We start from the raw sequence: 21,343 nt of genomic DNA, 5'->3' as shown, positions 1-21,343 counted from the left end.
TTTTGTTGGGCAAAAATTTGGATACGACCTTGAGTGCAAGATGATGTCACCAGTATTTTTCGTCCATTTTCTTGGAAGAGAAAGACTGCCAATTTTAAATGCGCAAATCTTTTATTTGATCAACTTTGAGTACCCTAGCATAGAGGTGACTTCAGAGCTAATAGGACTAGACAAAAATCATAATTGTCGATTGTTTCCCTTGATATTGTTATAGTGATTATGAATTTTAATGAATAGAATTGACATTTTAAAAATGTTTAGGGCAACTGCATGCCACATCCAAGAAAATTAGCTCTCTAGGACTGTCGGTGATAGCCATATGGAATCTGTGCGTATAGAGTTATGCTGAAAACTGCAGATTTTTTGCAGTATCATTCGTAAATTTCGACACATTTCTTGTGCCTTTTGTATTTGTTAAAAAACAATAGCTAATTTGATAATGCCTTCAGCAGACAGTAAGACATAGTAATTTCAACTCAGTTTAACAGATTTGACCATGTTCGAATCCATTCCCATTCCCCAATTTAGCAGATTTTCCAAAAAAAATGGGCTCGGAATGGGCCAAAATTCAGATTCTGCCTGGGCGCTTAGGCTAATCGCAACACTCTGATTCATCCTTGTGTTCGTGCGCACAATGTACAAATCTGTGATGGGTTACAATGCTCAATGTTGCAAACACATTGTAAATAGAAAATGTGGGCATTATAGGAGTGTACCTAAAGGGAATTTTGTAGATAATGATTCATGATCAGTTAATTGCAGCAGCCGTAATTGTAATCTTGATGATTTTTCTGATTTATTGTGCAGCCCTGATATGGATCTCATGCACACGCGGGGCTCATAGGCTCGTGTTTTAAGCGCTTTTAGAGCAGTTTGCATGCATCGTGAATAGGGTTGCAAAATTCCGGGAATTTTCAAAGTTGGAAACTTTCCATGGGAATAAACTGGAAATATGCACAATTGCAAGTTAGCCTACAACAGGGAACTTAAATGTGATTGAAAAAAAAACATCTTGCAGCATAATCTTGGTTAAAACAACCAGATTGCCCAAGGACTACATCCAGTCAAGTAAGTTTTGATGATATTACTAGGGTAAATATATTTGATCTATGGTATTAAAGTTTAACTAGCAAATACTAAATCAAAATGTGTTTATACAGTAGCTAGCTAGCCAGTAAATCAGATATGCTAAATGTATGCTAGCTAACACCATTTCATTGACAATTTAAGAGGCTAGCTATCATGGTGCTAGCTAGCTCAACTGTGATGCTGTTTCTTCTGCTAGCCAGTATAGGTTATAGTTTGATTTAGCATGCTGATTGAGGAGTGTTCATCTAGCCTATTTCTATTCATTTGTCCAGCATCAATTGTAAAATATGTTTACCATTCCAGAATATTCCAATTGTTTAGCTAACCATTTATATATCTGTGCATGGCATTGCATTAGTGTTTTTTACAAGCTTTTTTCTAATCTTATTCTACAGAACAATGCCACGTGCGCCATCTGATGTGTGGATACATTTCACCTCAGACAGTGTAGGAGGAAAGGCTGTGTACATGTGCAAATACTGTGCAAAGACCCATGTTAAGAATGCCACAAAGATGCTGCAGCATATAGCCAAGTGCCCAAAATTATTTCCAATATTTCCAAAATTCCCCAGCTTAACTTCCCATGGAAAGTTTCCGGACATTTACTGGAAATTTTCCGCCCCTTTGCAACCCTAATCGTGAAAGGAAAGAACTGCGCATTCCACAGTTAAATTTTAGTATTATGCAATATTCAACTCAGTACCAAATATAGGTAAAGGGGTTTTTGCACACCTTGTTCATCCAAAAAAAAAAAAAAATGTTTTAGTAAGAATATGTGAAAGTAAATAATGCTTTTTATTAAGCTACTGTGTATTAAAGTGCATTTCAATGAAAATTATTACATTTCATTCTCCATTGTTCATTTAGAGAAAAACTGGGGGGAAACATTTCTTTATTATTTTTAAATGGATTTTTATTCAGTGCTTTTAAAATATTGAATTCCAGTGCAAATACATAATTATCAAGATAAATATCAAATGTTATTAATAGGCTAAAAAATAGTGAGAGATACAGTGCTGTTAAAAAGTATTTGCCCCATCCTGATTTCTTCTGCTTTTGTATATATATCATACTACATTGTTTCAAAAATTCAAACAAAATCTAACATAAAGGCAATCTGAGTAAACACAAAGTTTTTTTTTTTTTTTTTTAAACAGTTTTTTTAAATGCTATTTATTGAAGAAAAAAAGTTATCCAATACCAACTGGGCCTGTGTGAAAAAAGTATTTGCCCCCCTAGTTACTAAATCCCCAAATCTATGAAACTGCATTCATAATGGGGTTCAGCTGGACTAGACACACCCAGGTCTGATTACTGTCAGTCCTATTCAATCAAATCAACACCTAAATACAACTTTTTCAGCAGCATGAAGTTGGCTAAAAGGCCTCACCCTGTAGCACACTATGCCAAGGTCGAAACAAATCCCAGAAATGAGGAAAAAGGTGACTGGGACTGTGTGAAAAAGTGTTTGCCCCCCCTTAGTTATTAAATCCTCAAATCTATGAAACTGCATTCATAATGGGGTTCAGCTGGAATGGGGAAGGGTTACAAAGCTATTTCAAAGGATACCACAGGGAAAGCCATTATCTCCAAATGGAGAAAACTTGGCACAGTTGTGAACCTTCCCAGAAGTGGCTGACCTTCCAAAAATCAGAGCATAGTGACAACTCATCCAGGAAATCACAAAAAATCCAAGAACAACATCCAAGGAACTGCAGGTCTCTCTCGCATCAATAAAGGTCACTGTTCATGACTCCACTATCAGAAAGACACTGAGCAAAAATGGCATCCATGGAAGCCTGGCGAGGCGAAAACCACTGCTAACCCAGAAGAACATTAAGGCTTGTCTGAATTTTGCCAAAACACACCTTGATGATCCTCAAACCTGTTGGGAGAATGTTCTGTGGACTGATGAGTCAAAAGTGGAACTGTTTGGAAGACAGGGGTCCCGTTACATCTGGTGTAAATCAAACACAGAATTCCACAAAAAGAACATCATACCTACGGTCAAGCATGATGCTTTGCTGCTTCAGGGTGACTTGCAATAATTGAGGGAAACATGAATTCTGCTCTCTACCAGAAAATCCTAAAGGAGAACATCCGGTCATCAGTCCATGAGTTGAAGCTCAAGCGCAACTGGATTATGCAGCAAGACAATGATCCAAGCATAGGAGTAAGTCCACCTCTGTATGGCTCAAAAGAAGCAAAATTATTGTTTTGGAGTGGCCTAGTCAAAGTCCTGAGTTGAACCCGATTGAGATGCTGTTGCAGGACCTTAAACAGTCAGTTCATGCTCAAACCCTCCAATGTGGCTGAACTAAAGCAGTTCTGCAAAGAAGAGTGGGCCAGAATTCCACCACAGTGTTGTGAAAGACTGATCTCCAGTTATCGGAAGCATTTGGTTGCAGTTGTTGCTGCTAAAGGTGGCACAACCAGATATTAAGTTTAAGGGGGCAGTTCGTTTTTCACGTGGATGATATAGGTGTTGGATAACTTTTTTGCTTCAGTAAAAAAATATCTAAATTTGGAAACTGTATTTTGTGTTTACTCCGGTTGCCTTTGTTTTATGTTATATCTCGTTTGAAGATCTAAAACAATTTAGTATGAAAAATACACAAAAATAGAGGAAATCAGTAAGGGGGCAAATACTTTTTCACAATACTGTAGTTTTTGTAGCCATATCGCCCAGCCCTACTCTGAATGTAGTTTGAGTGAAAGACAGTTTGGAAAACATGCCTTGATTATTCAAAAGGCTGAAAATGAACAAGATATGGCTAAAAAGAAATAAATCATACAGTCCTGACTCTCTATGAACTCAAAACTTTATCATGAAAGTTCTTTTTCGGGAGCATAACACCAGCCCTGTGTGGAGTTACACCACAAACATCTGCTTACTGGAAGCTCAGAGCGCACAACAAGAGCGGCTTTCACCGTTCACTGATTGATGTTTACTCTGCGGCTGGACTGTTTCCTTCTTACTGCTATCTCTAGAGGAGTGAGAGATGCTGAGACAAAAAACTTTTGTTGGTCTTAACTGGTTTAAGCTGGTCTTCCAGCCTGAACAGTTGACCAACCGAACCAGTTTGGCCAGGCTTGGAGACCACCTAAAGCTTTTTCAATATGTTTAAGCAAATCTGTTCATTGCGTATTCTGCTGCTCACTCAAAGCGCACAAGAAACTTAACTCTCAATTGATTCCATTAGAGCACAACAGTCGCGATCAAGACGTAAAAATCCCATTAAGTTTCTCCATAGGTGAATTGATTTTTAACGATAACTTATAAACCTTTGAAGACAGACCTACCGTGAGCTTAGAGGTTGTTAATCGATGGTATATGCTTATGTTGAAGGCATCAGTGCACGTTATTTCATTAAAATACTTCAAAAAATCAACTTTAATAGTGGAATTCCTGGTGAAGGCTACACTACCCATGATCCACCAATCAGAGAATTGTGGCAAACAAAGCACGCCACAAGAGCTCTGCAGAGACGCAATCAAGTCGCTCTCTCTACACTTTCAAACTACTTATAAATGTTTTGCAATAAATTTAAGATGTATTGTTTCTAAACTCATAAACAACACCTTTAAATCGATAGTTTTATATTTTTCTAAGGCTGGGAAATTTAACGTGTGAATTTCCTTGATTAAGGATTGACTCTTTGGGGGCCTGGGTAGCTCAGCAAGTGTTGACGCTGACTACCACCCCTGGAGTCATGAGTTCAAATCCAGGGTGTGCTGAGTGACTCCAGCCAGGTCTCCTAAGCAACCAAATTGGCCCGGTTGCTAGGGAGGGTAGAGTCACATGGGGTAACCTCCTCGTGGTCGCTATAATGTGGTTCGCTCTCGGTGGGGCACGTGGTGAGTTGAGCGTGGATTGCGGAGAATAGCGTGAAGCCTCCACACGTGCTATGTCTCCACGGTAACGTGCTCAACAAGCCACGTGATAAGATGCGTGGATTGACGGTCTTCGACGCAGAGGCAACTGGGATTGAGACAAGTCACTACGCCACCACGAGGACTTCAGGCGCATTGGGAATTGGGCATTCCAAATTGGGTGGAAAAAAAACCATGCACATATTTAGATAGTCATCATTTATTTTAATTAACTTGTTTCTTGCAAGTGCTTTGAGACAAAGTAAAAATTAAATATATTTGTGATTATATTAATGTTTGTTTTAATGTACCAGGTTTCCCATTTAATCACGATTACAGAAAACTGTGATTTAATTAGTTCGAATCAATTCACAGCCCGATACTTTTCCATCTTGTTTTATTCAGTTACATAATTTGCGATGCTTCATGGGATTGTAAGGTATCTTCATGAAAGACATTAAGTACACAGTTATGTTTTGATCTTTCTTGGAGCTGGTTGGTTGGTTCACTGGTTCATACTTTTCTGTATTGAATGAAATATTTTTCATGATCAACGTTTCTCTTGACTCCATCATCTTGGATTCTCTTCAGAGCTTATCGTGATACATTTTGGAATTTCCTTTCCCATGAAGGATACACATGATTTGTTCCTTAGGCAACATGATCACGTTGTGTTCTGACTATTAGAACAACCTTTCGATGTGAGCTTGACTTTGATGCCTAAAAAGTATATCTAAGTAGGCAGCTCACTACGTTCTGGAATGTAAGAGTAAGGTAGAATCATGGGAAAGTAAACCGTAAGATTAAAATAGTTTGTGCTTTGGACCTACGCCGCTAAAATGACTGTTTTCCACCTAAAAGAGATTTGAGCATTCACTCCGCAATGTCAAGGCAGTATTCCAAAATGCTCAGGGAACATACCTGTGGTCAGGAGAGTCTTCAACGATCCAACACACCCGTTTGACATTCAGCTTTTCTAAATGCCAAAACAGCAATAAGACTGTCAGCATGCAAACCATCCTCAGTGATTTACACACTGACGGGAGCTCATTGTTTCTGTTCATGATGGGTTTTGTGTTCCAGCTAAGTGCTCTAAGTCAAGCAAAACTATATAGTGCAAAAGTCCCTGCCCACTTTTTCAGCCGTCTTGTTTCCGGAAGTGTTTTTCTTATTTATTTATTCCATAGGGATTTCATGAAATCCTTAATAAAAGAGTTGTGCGCCATGAACCAAACCAACCAGCTGCGAGATGAATCACAACATTACAAATTTTGATTTGAAGCAAAACAAAAATCAGACAAAATGACAAAGTTACAAGACTGTGTACTTAACGTCTTTAATGAGGGAATCAACTACAATCCCATGAAGCATTGCAACTGATGTAATCAAATTAAAAAGGATGGGAAAATATAAAACTATTCATTTAAAGTTGTTGATTATAAGGATAGAAACAACATATTTAAATTTTATTGCAAAATATTCAGATACATACAAAAATAAGTAGCTTGAGAGTGTAGTGAGACCGACTTGATTGCATCGTTCACAGAGCGTCATGGGCGGTCGCTGCAGAGTTCTTTTGGCGCGCTTTGTTTGCTGTGATTCTCTGATTGCTGGATCTTTCTCTTCAGGGTTATGGGTAGTGCTTCAGCAGAAGCATATACCATTGATTAACAGCCTCAGAGCTCATGGTAGGTCTGTCTTTAAAGGTTATAAGTTATCGTTGATAGTCAATTGGAAATTGAAAAAATGAATGGGATTTTTGCTTCCGGAACCAGATTTTGAGCTCTAATTCTGATGCTTATACTTAGGGTTAGTGATTTGAACAAAAACTTTATTAGAGGTAGACCGATATATCAGTTTTACTGAATAATCAGTGCCTCATTTGGGTAAATATATATACACACACCGATCAGCCACAACATTAAAACCACCCGCCTAACATTGTTGTAGGTTCCCCTCGTGCCGCCAAAACAGCTCCAACCCGCATCTCAGAATAGCATTCAGAGATGATCATCTTCTCACCACAACTGTACAGAACGGTTATCTGAGTTACCGTAGACTTTGTCAGTTCGAACCAGTCTGGCCATTCTCTGTTGACCTCTCTCATCAACAAGGTGTTTCTGTCCACAGAGCTGCTGCGCACTGAATGTTTTTCGTTTTTTGGCACCATTCTGAGTAAATTCTAGAGACTGTTGTGCATGAAAATCCCAGGAGATCAGCAGTTACAGAAATACACAAACCAGCCCACCTGGCACCATCAGTCCTGCCACGGTCCAAATCACTGAGATCACATTTTTCACCATTCTGATGGGGAAAAAATTATAAATGAAGCTCCTGACCCATATCTGCATGATTTTATGCACTGCTGCCACATGATTGGTTGATTGGATAATCGCATGGATGATTGTTGGTGCCAGACGGGCTGGTTTGAGTGTTTCTGTAACTGCTGACCTTAAGCATGTTACTCATCCTGCACCATTTGTGCTACAGAAATGATTAATACCTCAAATCATAAAAAAATCTAATTGGCTTGGGGGGCCTGGGTAGCTCAACGAGTAAAGATGCTGACTACCACCCAGGGTGTGCTGAGTGACTCCAGCCAGGTCTCCTAAGCAACCAAATTGGCCTGGTTGCTAGGGAGGGTAGAGTCACTTGGGGTAACCTCCTCGTGGTCGCTATAATGTGGTTTGTTCTCGGTGGGGCATGTGGCGAGTTGTGCGTGGATGGCGTGCAGTCTCCACATGTGCTGTGTCTCGTTACCGTGGGGTAACGCGATCAACAAGCTAAAATGCGCAGACTTACGGTCCCAGACGCGGAGGCAACTGAGATTCGTCCTCTGCCACCCGGACTGAGGCGAGTCACTACGCCACCACGAGGACTTAAAAAGGGGATTTGGGGATTGCATTGGGAATTGGACATTCCAAAGTGGGGAGAAAATAAAAAACAAAAAACTAAATATAATTGGCTTGTTTAGAAGAGTTTTGCCATGATTGTTGTAAGCGATCAGACATACCTTTCTTTGCTTCAGAAAATGTAAAAATCAATTTCATAACTCAAACTCTTATACAACTACATTTTGTGCTGAAAGACCTCAGCTGAAGTTTGTTTGTTGCACACAAGTGTTGTTTTTTGTTCTCTTGGCCTTGTGGCATTACAGAAGCCTCTCGGATCTCATGAGGTTTGGCTCCGGCCAACTTGTTTTCCTTTGCGTCGGTTAATTCTGCGATTTGGCCAGGAAAACAGAATTAGGGTTTGCTTCTGAATGTCGAGGTTTGATGTTGGTGTCTGAGAATCTGCGGCTGTTGACACAGGTGTCTGTATGTACTCAAACGCTGCCCAACAGTGTAATATTTATTGGAATTTATTTGAAAGCACTTGGATCTTCGGAATAAAATGAGCTAGTCGCATGACTCCCGAGCTGGGTTTAGAAGAGCGTTGCAAACAAGCACCACAGGGAGGTATTGACCACTTTAAACTCCCTGTAAAGGCAAGCTTTATGATGCTCTTCAGCTTGACGGCAGCGCTCAAGGATTCAGTGATGTCATGTGAGAGAAACTAAAGGGCACGAAGCTTCTCCCCGGCGTTTGTTAAAGCTGTTAGCGATTCAGGTTAAATGAGTTTCCAGTCGTGAGGGTGAGCGTGAGCGTGATTTAGCCTCGAGTGTTTTTTTTTTTATTGAGCCAAGACATGACTGCTTCCTCTCGCACCTCCAACCATGATGTCATGGGAATGTTCTGGGATGGGGCCGCTAGTGCAGAATGTAAACGCTGTTGGCAGCCATTTTCCTCCATTGGCCGTGGTTTGACGTTTGGCTTTGTTTGTTTGTGTTTTGTTTGGCAGGTATCTCGAGCTGGACCTGAAGAAAAGTCTGGGAGAAAACCTGATGTATAAGACCGTCGTGGAGTACCCAGAACTCTTTGTGGTTCTGAAACGGCACAGCCAAGAGTACCTCACTCGCTCACTGGGTACGAAACGCAGTTCGAACACAGAATCACGCAAAACACTTCCCTCACAACAAACACACTCTTAAACTACACACATGCAAGCGTTTTCAGAGCACTCAGTGGTTTGTCACGAATCTCAAGAAAACTCGTCCGGGTCACGTTTAACAAAAGAGAAAAAAAGTCACTAGAATAAATCTGAAATTATATTTTGCATAATGAAAATGAAACATTCTATTAAGATTTTTTGCATTGTGATATTAATGACAATTAAGCACATTTTCTCCCAAATTTCTCTTCATTACTGTTACAGACGTTTTACTTGTAATTATCATTATTTTTATTTTATTTATTTTTTTGCATTATGGTAATGTATATTTGAGTGGAAAGTGTGTTCTATTTGTTATATATTCATAAACAGTAACGCAATGCAAAAAATCTCAGTGTTCCTAAAAATAGGTTTAATTTTATTTATGTAAAATCAGTTTTTTTTTCTGTCAATTCTTTTTTTGTTGTTTGTTTTTTTTTTTTTTTTTTTTTTTTTTTTTGTCTTGACGAAAATGTCCTTTTACTTTTAGTCAATATTTCATTGTCACATTCATAATTTTAAGTCAGTTTTACTCAGACTTATTAATATGTTTATTATGTAATATTAAACAACATACTATGACTGGAATATTTAAATCAATTCATTTTAGATTTTATTTATTTATTTATTTATATGGATTTTTCACCCAATTTGGAATGCCCAATTCCTCCGCGTCTGAGACCGTCAACCCGTGCATCTTATCACGTGGCTTGTTGAGCGCGTTGCCACAGAGACATAGCGCGTGTGGAGGCTTCACGCCATCCACCGCGGCATCCACGCTCAACTCACCACGTGCCCCACAGAGAACGAACCACATTATAGCATCCACGAGGAGGTTACCTCATGTGACTCTACCCTCCCTAGCAACCGGGCCAATTTGGTTGCTTAGGAGACCTGGCCGGAGTCACTCAGTACGCCCTGGGATTCGAACTAGCGAACACCAGGGGTGGTAGCGAACGTCTTTTACCACTGAGCTACCCAGGCCCCCATGTTAGCACATTGTTAATATCTTGCCGTATAATTTTTTCCAAAAGTCAAAAGTGTTTTTATTAACTTGTTTTCGTCAGCGATTTCATTGGCAAGATTAACGTTATTAACTTGATTTATATTTTTCACTTTTTATCTTTTGATTTTGAGGTTATGACCAGGACAAGTCCTTGTTAGGTTTCATGAAATTATTTCATATTTATTTTATTTTTTTTTCTCCCTTTTTTCTTCCCAATTTGGAATGTCCAATTCCCAATGCACCCTAAGTCCACGTGGTGGCGGAGGACGAATCTCAGTTGCCTGCGTGTCTGAGACCGTCAATCCGCACATTACCGCGGAGATATAGCGTGAGTGGAGGCTTCACGCTATTCTCCGCGGAATCCACGCACAACTCACCATGCACCCCACCAAGAGCGAGAACCACATTATAGCGACCACGAGGAGGTTACCCCATGTGACTCTACCCTCCCTAGCAACTGACCAATTTGGTTGTTTAGGAGACCTGGCTGGAGTCACTCAGTATACCCTGGATTCGAACTCACGACTCCAGGGTTGGTAGACAGTGTCTTTAATCGCTGAGCTACCCAGGCCCCCAGGTTTCATGAAATCTAACCTCTAACCTTTAACGCAGGGGTCGGGAGCCTATGGCTCGCAAGGCACAAGTGGCTCTTTGTTAAAAATCAAAGTGGCTTGCTGGGTGTCTCAAAACATGATTGTTTAAATCTTTCTAGATATAATTTTCATGCAGAAAGTGTACCAGCTGCTGTGGAGAGCGACCTCTAAGATGTCTTGGAGTGATATATGACAAGAAATTAGACACAAAGACGTGCGTCTGATTTGATATGTGCGCAGTGAGCTCTGCTGTTCACGAGTGTAATGCGAGCGCTTCTCCAAGACACGCACATGCACAGAGTTCAGTCTCTTCTCTGTTTCAGTCATCTGAAAATAGTTTGCAAAAATAGTGTTATGAGAACGCTGCAAATTATCTCAATCTATCTCAGGAAGTGGTTTGCTTTATTTCCAACGGAGCACTTTGCAAATCAGAAGGCCTGCATAAAATTGAACTTGACCACCTATTAACCAGACTACAAAGTTATCTGCAAGACCATGCAAAGCCGGAGGTCACACCATTTGCGAGTAGCCTTAATGTAGGGAATTATTAGTCACACATTTTTAGGTTTTGTTGGGTTTGAAATGATAAAACAATAGCTAAAGTGTTGAATACGAAGACAAAAAGTATTGAGACATTTTGTGTTGTCAGACGTTAGTATAATGTGTTGATAGTGAATGTGCTGAACTCTACCTGTGGGAACTTGAGGGGAACTGACATGATACATCCACTGAAAATCACCAATACACCAGTTGATTAAAAGTCACTGAGGAAAAATTGCTCAGAAAAGCAAAGTTAGTTCTGAGAAAAGCTCCAGCAACATTTAAGCACAGATCACACTTGTTTTAATGTTTGACATTCTAATGCAATGACATTCAAGCATTTTAAGTGTCCAAAAGTGGCTGAGTACTCTTTGGGGCCACTGCGTGCTTATTTGGTTACGTAACCCATTTAGTAGCAAGACCATCAACAATGCAGTTTTGCGCTGCCAGATGGCCCTTATAAAGATGAATGGAGGGGTGTTGATGTGGTTTGTTTGGTATACTTTCTCATGTGGCGTTAATAAGCTTCCCTTTGATTGTGTTCACTAGCGGATTTGCTTTGACTCAGTGTGTGAGTTGTTTATAGTGTTCATGAGTTATCTCCCTATCAAGGCCTTTATGGAGAACTCAGAGGGAGCTCCTACAAACAAGGCATTTACACAACACGCTTCAATGCAGAACATGTGTGCTACTTATTGTGGCCATTGCGTAACTCTAAGCACTCAGGAGAAGATGTAAGAGCGTTGCTTAGCGAGAGAAGACGGTACAACAGTGAACAAACAGAAGAACGGAGCCAACCAGCAGGGGTCCGCTGTCATGACGCCATTCGGCATGACTCCACAGCAATTCAGAAGCAGTGTGTGATCATTTTGCATTACCGAGCAAAAGCACATCGTCCAATATGTTGCTATTGCCTCATTATCGACTTATGGCCAATCTTTGTTTTTGGAGAGCTACGCCACTACAGTGCTGCTCACACTCCCCGTAGCTTTTCAATTTAGTGTGTTTACTCACTGTGGCCAACCTGTGACCAATTTTTACGTCATTTGCATATAAAATTTGGATGTGAGTTGGAGAAACTGATTTTATGTCAGGGTTTGTTGACACCTGTTACTCTGCATTGCCAAAAATATATGGACACTTGAATACCACACCAATATGTGCATTTAATTTCTAAACCATTGGCATTAAATATAGCTACAAGCAGCAACAGAAAGAATCCTGCTGGCCTTCAATAAGCACAATGCAAAGAGCTCCAGTAGTACAGAGGCATAACTGTAAGACTAGCCTAGATGGGGTTTGAACACCAAGCCTTCGGTTTCATAGTCCAGAGCCTTATCCAAATGCCACAAATATCAACAAGTCTATAAGACGACAAAAAGGCATAACCACATTAGGAGAACAAAATGATTGCTATAAATGTTGTCATTACATCTAAAGTCCGCTATACACTAGGATTTTTTTCAGTCCTTTAAGATTTTTGCTTGTCCGACTGTACGATATGAACGCATTGAGATCACCATGGCACACTGTATGATACACATCGTAGCCGACTGTGGTCACGATCAGTGAACATGACTCACGTTACGGGAGTGTTGTGGAATAGAAGCCAAATGATGAGATTGCCCCGGGGGTGCAATTTCTTTTCTTTTCTGAAAGTCAGGACACCAGCATTTCCATTGCTCCAATACCACTCCATTACGAGCATATGCTTAAATCTAAAAAGAAAGATGGATTTTGTCAAATTGGCCTATAATAAGACAGCCTGATCCCAAATACAAAACATTACATTAGGAATAATGAGCTACCACAAGCAAATATTCATTGTGGAACTAAAAGGACTTGTGGCCCGAAAAATGACAAACTTCTTTGTTCACATTGGAGAAAACAAAAAAGATGGGTTCCCCTTTTAGATTAGTAACCTATCGGCCATGCAAAATTTAGAAAATTCATATAGACTAATAATATATCGTGCTTGCGAATTCCCTATGGATAATGCACAAACATGACATAGATTTTATAGATCTATAATTGTGTACAACTGTATCTGCTGATTTGGATTAAAACATCCCATAAATACTTAACAATATACATTTTTCAAACTTATATATATATAAATTGTGCAGAATCGTGCCCAAAATCATAGTGTGCACCGGGCTTAAGTGGGTTTAAATTCAAATATGAGTTATGCAATGAAGTACGGCCTACATTGTAGTAAGCCCAGTGTGAAGATTCAAAGGTCAGAAGAAGTACGGTTTTTAAAATCACGTCGAACACCCGACCTTTGAGGTGCTAGTCTAGAGATTCACACTGCACCACTCAGTTAACATGTCTTAGCAATGGCAGACATGTCGAGAGACATGTCAAGTTTAGAGTCCGCAGACAAAAGCGTTGGTTAGCATGCTAACCGATTAGCATGCTATGCTAATGTTGCTTATGGATCTCAAGATAACCAGTTAGCCTTAAAAGATGGAATACCCTACAGATAGCATGCTAATCCTTTAACATACTAAGCAATCTTAACATGTGAGTAGCATACTAATCATGCTATCCTGGCAATTTTATTTTGAACGATAGGTGGCGCTGTCTCCAAACTACTTGGGTAGCCTTAGGACATGACGTCAATTATGCATACCAATTTCTTGTTAAATCCTAGAAAGTATTTAAAAGGTGCATAACTTTATATTCAAATTTTAAATAGTGGTGACGTAAAATGGCAGATGTCAGAAAAATGTATATTGTCAGGTTCTGTATGTCCCAAAGAATCCAAAAACACCAAGCTTATGACTTCAGACAAAACCATACAAAGGTTATGGGCATTATTGACCCATACGTGGCACTGCCACCAAACGTGGCATGCACCCTTAGATTATGGCTGCAATGATGCATACCAAGTTTCATTTTGACAGAACGAAGCATTGCTGAGATACAGTCTGACTTTTTTTTTTTTTTTTTTTTTTGTCAACTTTACCTACTTCGTCAGCTTTCGACTAAACTGTATGCATGGTTGCAGGGATTTGCTCCCGTTCTGACACGAGCATCAGTGACATCCAGTTCATTCCCAATGGTGTTCAATAGGGTCCAGGTGTGGACTTTGTACAGGCCAGTCAAGTTCTTCAACTCTAGACCAAGTAAATCACTTTACTGCTGGCATCTAATGACAGTGCCACACTGAAAATTACTGAGATTTTCTATTCTTGATTTTATGCATCTGTAGTAATGGGTGCAGCTGAAATAGTCAAACCTATTAAATAGAAGGGGGTGTCCACATATTTTTTGGCATGTAGTGCATGTTTTATGTATCTTTCAGAGCTCTGTGAAAGTTTTAACATGCTTTCCTCCATGCTTTGTACTTCTAGAGCATTCCAATACTGCCCAACGTGTGGCGGACATCTCCAGAACTTCAGCTACCAAAGCAGACCCGCATTCTGAAACATTTGTGCATGTGGCAAAGAGGTCAAAGATCATCTCGGATGATGATGAGTTGGAAGATGGAGAGATCCAAAGTGAAGAGGATGGAAGTGACAAGGAACATAATGGTGTCAATAGTGACCTCAAGAAAACTGAGAATAAGGCACCTGAAACGTATCAAGATGCTGGCAGTCATGATGATGACGAAGATCATAATAGTAATGAGGAAGATGACAGCAATGAGGAAGAGAGGCAAGGAAACCAAGGCCACCATGATAGCCTCGAGTTGGACATGGAGATAAAGCCCAAGGACCCTCTTCCTCAAGACTATACTGAGGATGCAGAGCTAAATGGCGAAGTCCAAAACCATGTGGCAGCTGCAATAAATCTCAAGAGTAGAACTGAAGAAACGACAATTGTTTCTCATGGTTTTGGAGATGTTTGTGGTCAGGCTGACACTGAGACACTGAGCAGAGTTGTTGACAGTTATCATGTTAGTTCCAGTTCTGGTGTTGATGATTCCGTCCAGATCCATACGAGGGAGTTTGATGACAGTAACTTGCAATGTGAAGGCAGTCAGACTATTGCCGTTTCTCCTTATGACTGTCAGCAATACATCAGTCGCGAAAGTCCTGGAGATGGTTGTAATAAGGACAGCAGTTACCATAATGTTGATAGTCATGACCAAGAGGGAAAAGCTGAGACCCATTATGGCTCTTGTCAAGCTTCTACCGCTAAAAGTCAGGGTTTATCATGTCCACATACTGCTACTTGTGAGAGCGAAGGGCAGGATAACATTCATGGTAGCGTGGGTAAAGGAAATGCTAACATTGATGCTAGAGATGGCCACATTCATACAGATATCCACTGTGAAGGTTCAAATCAGGCTTATATCCCTTATAGTGTAGGTTCAGGGAATGCCAGTGATGGTCACATTTCTGTAGATATGTGCAGTGATAATGCTAGTCAGGCTAATATTTGTGATAGCATGAATGGGGAAAATGCTTTTGTTGCTAGTGACGGTCATATTCCAACAGATATCTGCTGCAAAAGTGCAAGTCAAGCTAATATCAGTGATCAAATAGGTGCAGAAAATGCCAGTGTTTACGCTAGTGACTGTCACGTTCCTACAGATATCCACAGTGAAGGCCCTAGTCATGCTAATATCTGTGATACCGTGCATGGAGAAAATGCCAACGTTTACGCCATTGATGGTCACATTCCGGCAGATATCTTATGCAAAGGTGCTAGCAAGGCTAATCTCTGTGATAGCCTTCGTGCAGACAGTACTAATGTTTATGCTCTCATTCCCACACATATCTGCAATACTGATGCAAATCATGCTAATATCTGTGATACCTTGGGTGAAGAATGCTATCAAATCCACGGTAAAGGGGCTGGCAAGGCTATAGTCTGTGATAGCGTAGGTACAGTCAATGCTAATGTTTATGCTAGTGAGGGTCACTTTCATGCAGAAATTCCCGATGAGCATGCACATCAAGTTAATATTGGTGAAAGCATGAGTGCAGAAAATGCTAATGTGTATGTTGGCAAGGGTGCAGATATATAACAATAGTGCATTGAGGCTAATATCTGTGATAGCGTGTGTGACGTTAGTGGTTATGTTAGCAATCAAACTGTCCATGAACTTAGCATCTGATAATATGAGATAATACTAGATAATGTTTTAGAAATAACATCAGATAATGACAGACAAACACAATAATTGTTACCAAGGCAATAACAGACTGTCTTGGTGACTGATATTGTTTAAGTTCTGATAAGCATTATCAGAGATGTCACAATGTGTCACTGTGTTCATGGAGACACACAAACTGACATTCTACATCAGACTGAAAAATGCCTTGCTTTTGCTTAACTCTATTGTGTGCATTCTAATGCCTTTGTTATGTACCTGAGGAAAGAACATTAAAGAGTTGCTATAAAAAAAAAATTATGTTATGTACTTCTTGCCATGATTTCCATGATAAACTTTGCATTAAAATCTCATGCATAACTTGTGTGTACCATTATGCACTGTTCATCATTGAATCACGTTCCAGTTGTTCCTGGTCAAAAGTGACCGGAAACAATAAACATGTAATTTTTTTAATTGTTATGAAAGAAATGTAATAACTCTAAATTCAATCATGAAAAATCACTAAATTGTGCATTTTGGTTGGGTTTTTGGGTATTTAGACCTTATAATTTTTTTTATTTTACTAACTTGAGCTTGAAAATTGACATTTGTTTAATTTTTTATGAATATTTTCTCAAATACTGAACCAATCCTCATAAATTATATACCGTTTGAAAGCTTAAAGTCTCAAGAATCAAACTGTGCTGTCCATTAATAAAAAATAAAAATAAAAAAACAGATGAAATTCCAAGTATAAACACTAGATGGCTGCAGAGAGCTACTTATTCTTCCCTGGATGAAGAGAAAAGTTTAGCATTTTGTTTGATTTGTTTGAGGTTATTTTTGCCAGTTTTTGCATACCTGAAATTAGTAGAATAACAAGTAATATGTAAACTAATTTATCTCAGGTTTTAACAAGGTGTGTGTGTGCAGCATTGTAGAGGTGTTATGGTCTCCCGTTAATTTTGGTGTGTGTGTTCTGCATTGTGGTTTATTGATATTGTGGTATTATTGACAAATTTACAAAAAAAAAAAAAAAAATCTGTTTTATAGTCTAACCAGTTCAGTTTTTTGTGTGTGTGTGTGTTTTGCACTCTTGATGTTTGGTAGTCTCACCCCTTCATGTCTGTTTTTTAGATGTTTTTAGATTTGATAAATCTCAGATTTTTAGTGTTTCCCATTCATTTCCTACGGCGGTCACTTTTGACCGGGAACAGTAAAAGTGTAACTTCTTTGTTTTTCTACCACTTAGACTGATCGAATCAACTCCAGTTTCTTTGTGTGAGTTTTAGAGCTGCACGATTCTGGATAAATTAGAATCACAATTTTTTGCTTAGAATAAAGATCAATTATTCTCTCACGATTCTGAAGAAAAATGCTTATTTCAGTGATTTGCAAAACCTGGACATAAGGGTATTAAACAAAGTAACATATAATTTACTAGAGGTTCAGACAAAATGTTCTGTGCTTCAGTCTATGCAAAAATGCAATGAAGTGTTAATCAAACATATAAATGTATAATGTCCTAAGTCCACACAAGGGGGCGCAACAAATACCTTATAAACCAAACAGCACCTTGTGATTATTGAAAAAATAAATCCTGTTAAAAAGCGGCATAGTAAAAAAAAAAAAAAAAAACGATTTAACCTGTTTCTCGCATGCTGAGTAAAAGGCAAAACGAGCAGAAAAAAGCTTCATTAACAGTTCTGTTAACTTGGTATTGCACTTGTAAGCAAATATGCAATAAAACACTGTTATTTTACAAAAGTTTTTTTAAATATTAACAATTTAAATTAAAACAATGAGGCCTTCAGTGTTTCTCTTGTAAAACTTGCTTCAAGCTTGTAAAGGAATTATTCAAGAGTCAGTAATTAAATAGAGAACAGAGTAAACAGTGCTTTAAGTTTTTTAGCAACAATAGCAATTAAACATTTAAAAAATTATAATATAAAACACTAAAAAAGTTTATTTAATGCAAAACGAAACTACTTAAATACTTGACACTCTTTACTGTGTAATAGATCTACATTAATACTGATTTGATGCAGTAAGAATGCCTGAATGCCTATAACAGACAGCATGCAGCTTATATGCATTTAGACATCGCACAAATCCAACATTTTGAAGAATTTGTCCCATCTGCTTATACATTAACGGCTGTATTTGCTTTAATATCTCATCAAGACAGCACAGCTTTAATCCCGTCTGTTCACACTGATAATTCATTAACAGCTGTGTTTACATTAATATCACCTAAAGAGGGGTATTTTGATTAAAAAGGAGTGCTGTATTCATCACAAGACACGAGTGCATGTGCAGACACGTTGGCGTCTGAATCGAGATTGTGATCTTTTAACGATTAATCGTGCAGCTCTAGTGTGTTTAGATATCAAATGGATGAAAAGTCACCAAGTCTCCTACTCATCAGATAAAGGAAACAAGTTTTATAGACGAACCAAAATTGATTTCGGTCAAAAATGACCGAACAGTGCATGAGGGTTAAGACAGCCAGCGTGCTCTCATTATTCATGAAAAACATGCAAAACATATTTCTGTGTAAAGTGTTTGTAATTTCATTCTTGCATAGATTGTTGCCATGTTTTTTAAAGAGTTGGCATCTGTTTGTGTACTGATGTGGATGTGTTTGCATGCCATGTGCCTCTTGAATAAACCATGTTTCCAGCATTATGCCATTACAAGGGGTGTATGCAGGTCTTAACCAGAATTCAAAGGGTTAATCGAAGGGTTAACATACTTTTTCTTGCAACTGTATACTGTGCAGTGTATTTTCTGTATACATGAAATACTCGGATGACCTGCTATGTTTGCCAACATGTGCAGAATACTGTGGAGCGCCACTGTGGTAAAAACATTCTGATCTGAAGTGATTGGTGAGTGTTTCAGTATAAAGCAGGAAAATAAAACAATGGCTAGTCAGGAGAAACCACACTGGTGAATAAGTGTCCTTATTTGGGAGTTTTTATCATAAAGTGTGCTGGTTGGTACTTGCACTTGCTTTGAAAACTTGGTAAGAAAGCACCTGGTAACAAGCCAAAACACCTTATCAACCACAATGCAACATGCTAAACACTCAAAACACCTTAGCAAACAATTGGAACCAAAAATCTAGTTCCTTAGGAGTCTTCCTCTTTATCCTAATTTTTCCTCATTTTGTGTAGCTCTCATTACAGAATCCCATAATCGGTTGCTAGGCCTAGAAGTATTGCTCTCTTGCATAAGTCACTCTTAAACCCTTTGCTCTTTGATTACACTGCAGTATATATCGGTCAGGGACTCTGCACTCGTCTATTGTTTGGGTAACTAGGTCGAGATCATCCCTTCTTGCTCAATATTTGAAATAAATATCAAGCCTGGCCAAGAATTGTCAACTTCGACAGAAAGAGACCATCTGACTGATATGAAAAGCGACCAACCAGTTTGTTTTTACATGCTGTTTAGAGGTGAGTTTATCTAATAATGTTGATTCTGTACCACAGTTATAGACCAGAGTGGGGGGAAAACACAAAGCAGAATATACAATTCTGCTTGTGGATATCTAGTTTACTTGCTATTGAGTGCATCAAATAAATATACTTACTAGCTCCTCAAAAGTGCTTAATTGGTCACCCAGGTACCTTGAAAACACCAAAGGCTTGGGTATACTTTATTTTCGCACATGGTTGAACACAAGTATTATTCTTATTCATATTTTCCATAGAGACTTCATAAAATCCTATATAAAAGAGTTGTGCGCCATGAACCAAACCAACAAGCTCTGAGGTTTCCCTTCAGGATCAAGGGTAGTGTAGTTTGCGCTATGACTGGTTTGTGATACTCTTTAGTGCTGTCAGTGACATCAAGGACTGTCCACGTGTCTATAAAAATTGGGCTTAATTTCTAGGCAAAATGGTGCACCTCAACTCCTGGAAGTTGCGTAGTGCCAGCCAGTCAAATCCAGACTTGCACATTTAGCCAGCATGTGCCATTTCTACATATGTGCAATATGCATCAGTCTGTGGGCATGCCATCTGTGACTCATGCAGCTGTACACAGTCATACTCTGCAGATTTGATGACCATATATCACTGCAGCACATGGATTTGAAGACAACACCAAAGGATAAACTACCACAATATGACCATCAAACCCTTTTCCATAGAGGGTGATGCACATGTTCTAGATTTTACACTCCACCAAAGAGCAGTTTGTTTGAGCAAATAAACAAGTTTTTGCCTCCTCAGACTCGACGCGCAGGCTGATTTTCGTTAACTTCATCATTGACGCTTATGTAATGCTGTCTGCGCCATGTTGTCATTGCTTACACGCACCATCTGTGTGAGATGAGGTGTGTGTGTTGTCTGTCATGGCTAGTTTAGCGCTCTAACAGGAACAATTCTCTATACACTTCCTCTGGCAACACCCTTTTACATCATTACACAAGTGTGTGTCTTTGTCAAGCTACACATCATATTGCACAGATCCTGTCCAACTTGTCAAGAAGTAGTGGACATAGATTCATGGTAGTGCAACACCATTCAAATGCACTGAGGGTTTCGGTTTTCGACTGCCGGTTGAAAAAAAAACGAGATTTATATTAAAGTGTTAAGACTTGAGGGTGGACTCTTTTGACTTGAGCCAGTGAGCAGCCACATAGCAACCACCCAGTACACCCTAGCAACCACAGAGCAGCATGCTAAAAACCACTCGGAACACCTTAGCGACCGCATAGCAATGTACTGTTTTCGGTAAACAGATGTTTTAGCCTTTAGTCTGTTTTATAAAGTTATGATTGGATAACTGTTTTAGAAGTACTGATCAAAAGAATAGTGGCAGCTTTGTAATTTACCACTAGGGGTCATCAGTGATGGACAGATAAAACCCTAGTCAGGGCGCACTACTGAGAAAGAGGGAACAAGATTACAGGATTGCAGTAATGATGCATATTAACATACTGTTATGAACTTGAGCGCAATTAAAATAAGCCTTGTGTCGGGATCTGTCTGTATGGATCATATGTGTGATTAGAGGGGTTAGTGTTTTTCTGGAGAGGGATGTTTTATTCGTCTCAAGGCATTTTCCCTTCAAAATAAAGTCTCAGGGACAATCAGGACGTTCTTGCATAACAGAGATGCATCCAGGCCCTGTTATAACACACTTCTGCAT

At 39.2% G+C, this 21,343-nt stretch overlaps 1 protein-coding gene across 1 annotated transcript in view; it reads left to right on the top strand.

The window, feature by feature from the left end:
* The window catches only part of znhit6 (zinc finger HIT-type containing 6), a 34,699-nt gene extending 15,584 nt beyond the window's left edge, over positions 1-19,115 (top strand). Inside the window, exons 9-10 of the mRNA XM_051659139.1 lie at positions 8,803-8,927; positions 14,490-19,115. Of these exons, the coding sequence (XP_051515099.1) occupies positions 8,803-8,927; positions 14,490-16,111 (1,747 nt within the window). The 3' untranslated portion in view covers positions 16,112-19,115. The remainder of the gene's footprint in view (positions 1-8,802; positions 8,928-14,489) is intronic.
* Positions 19,116-21,343: the final 2,228 nt, after the last annotated feature.

The sequence above is a fragment of the Myxocyprinus asiaticus genome, chromosome 28, assembly GCF_019703515.2.
Source record: "Myxocyprinus asiaticus isolate MX2 ecotype Aquarium Trade chromosome 28, UBuf_Myxa_2, whole genome shotgun sequence".
Classification (NCBI taxonomy): domain Eukaryota; kingdom Metazoa; phylum Chordata; class Actinopteri; order Cypriniformes; family Catostomidae; genus Myxocyprinus; species Myxocyprinus asiaticus.
The sequence above is the reverse complement of the archived record's forward strand: the minus strand, read 5'-3'. Positions and strand labels throughout refer to the sequence as shown.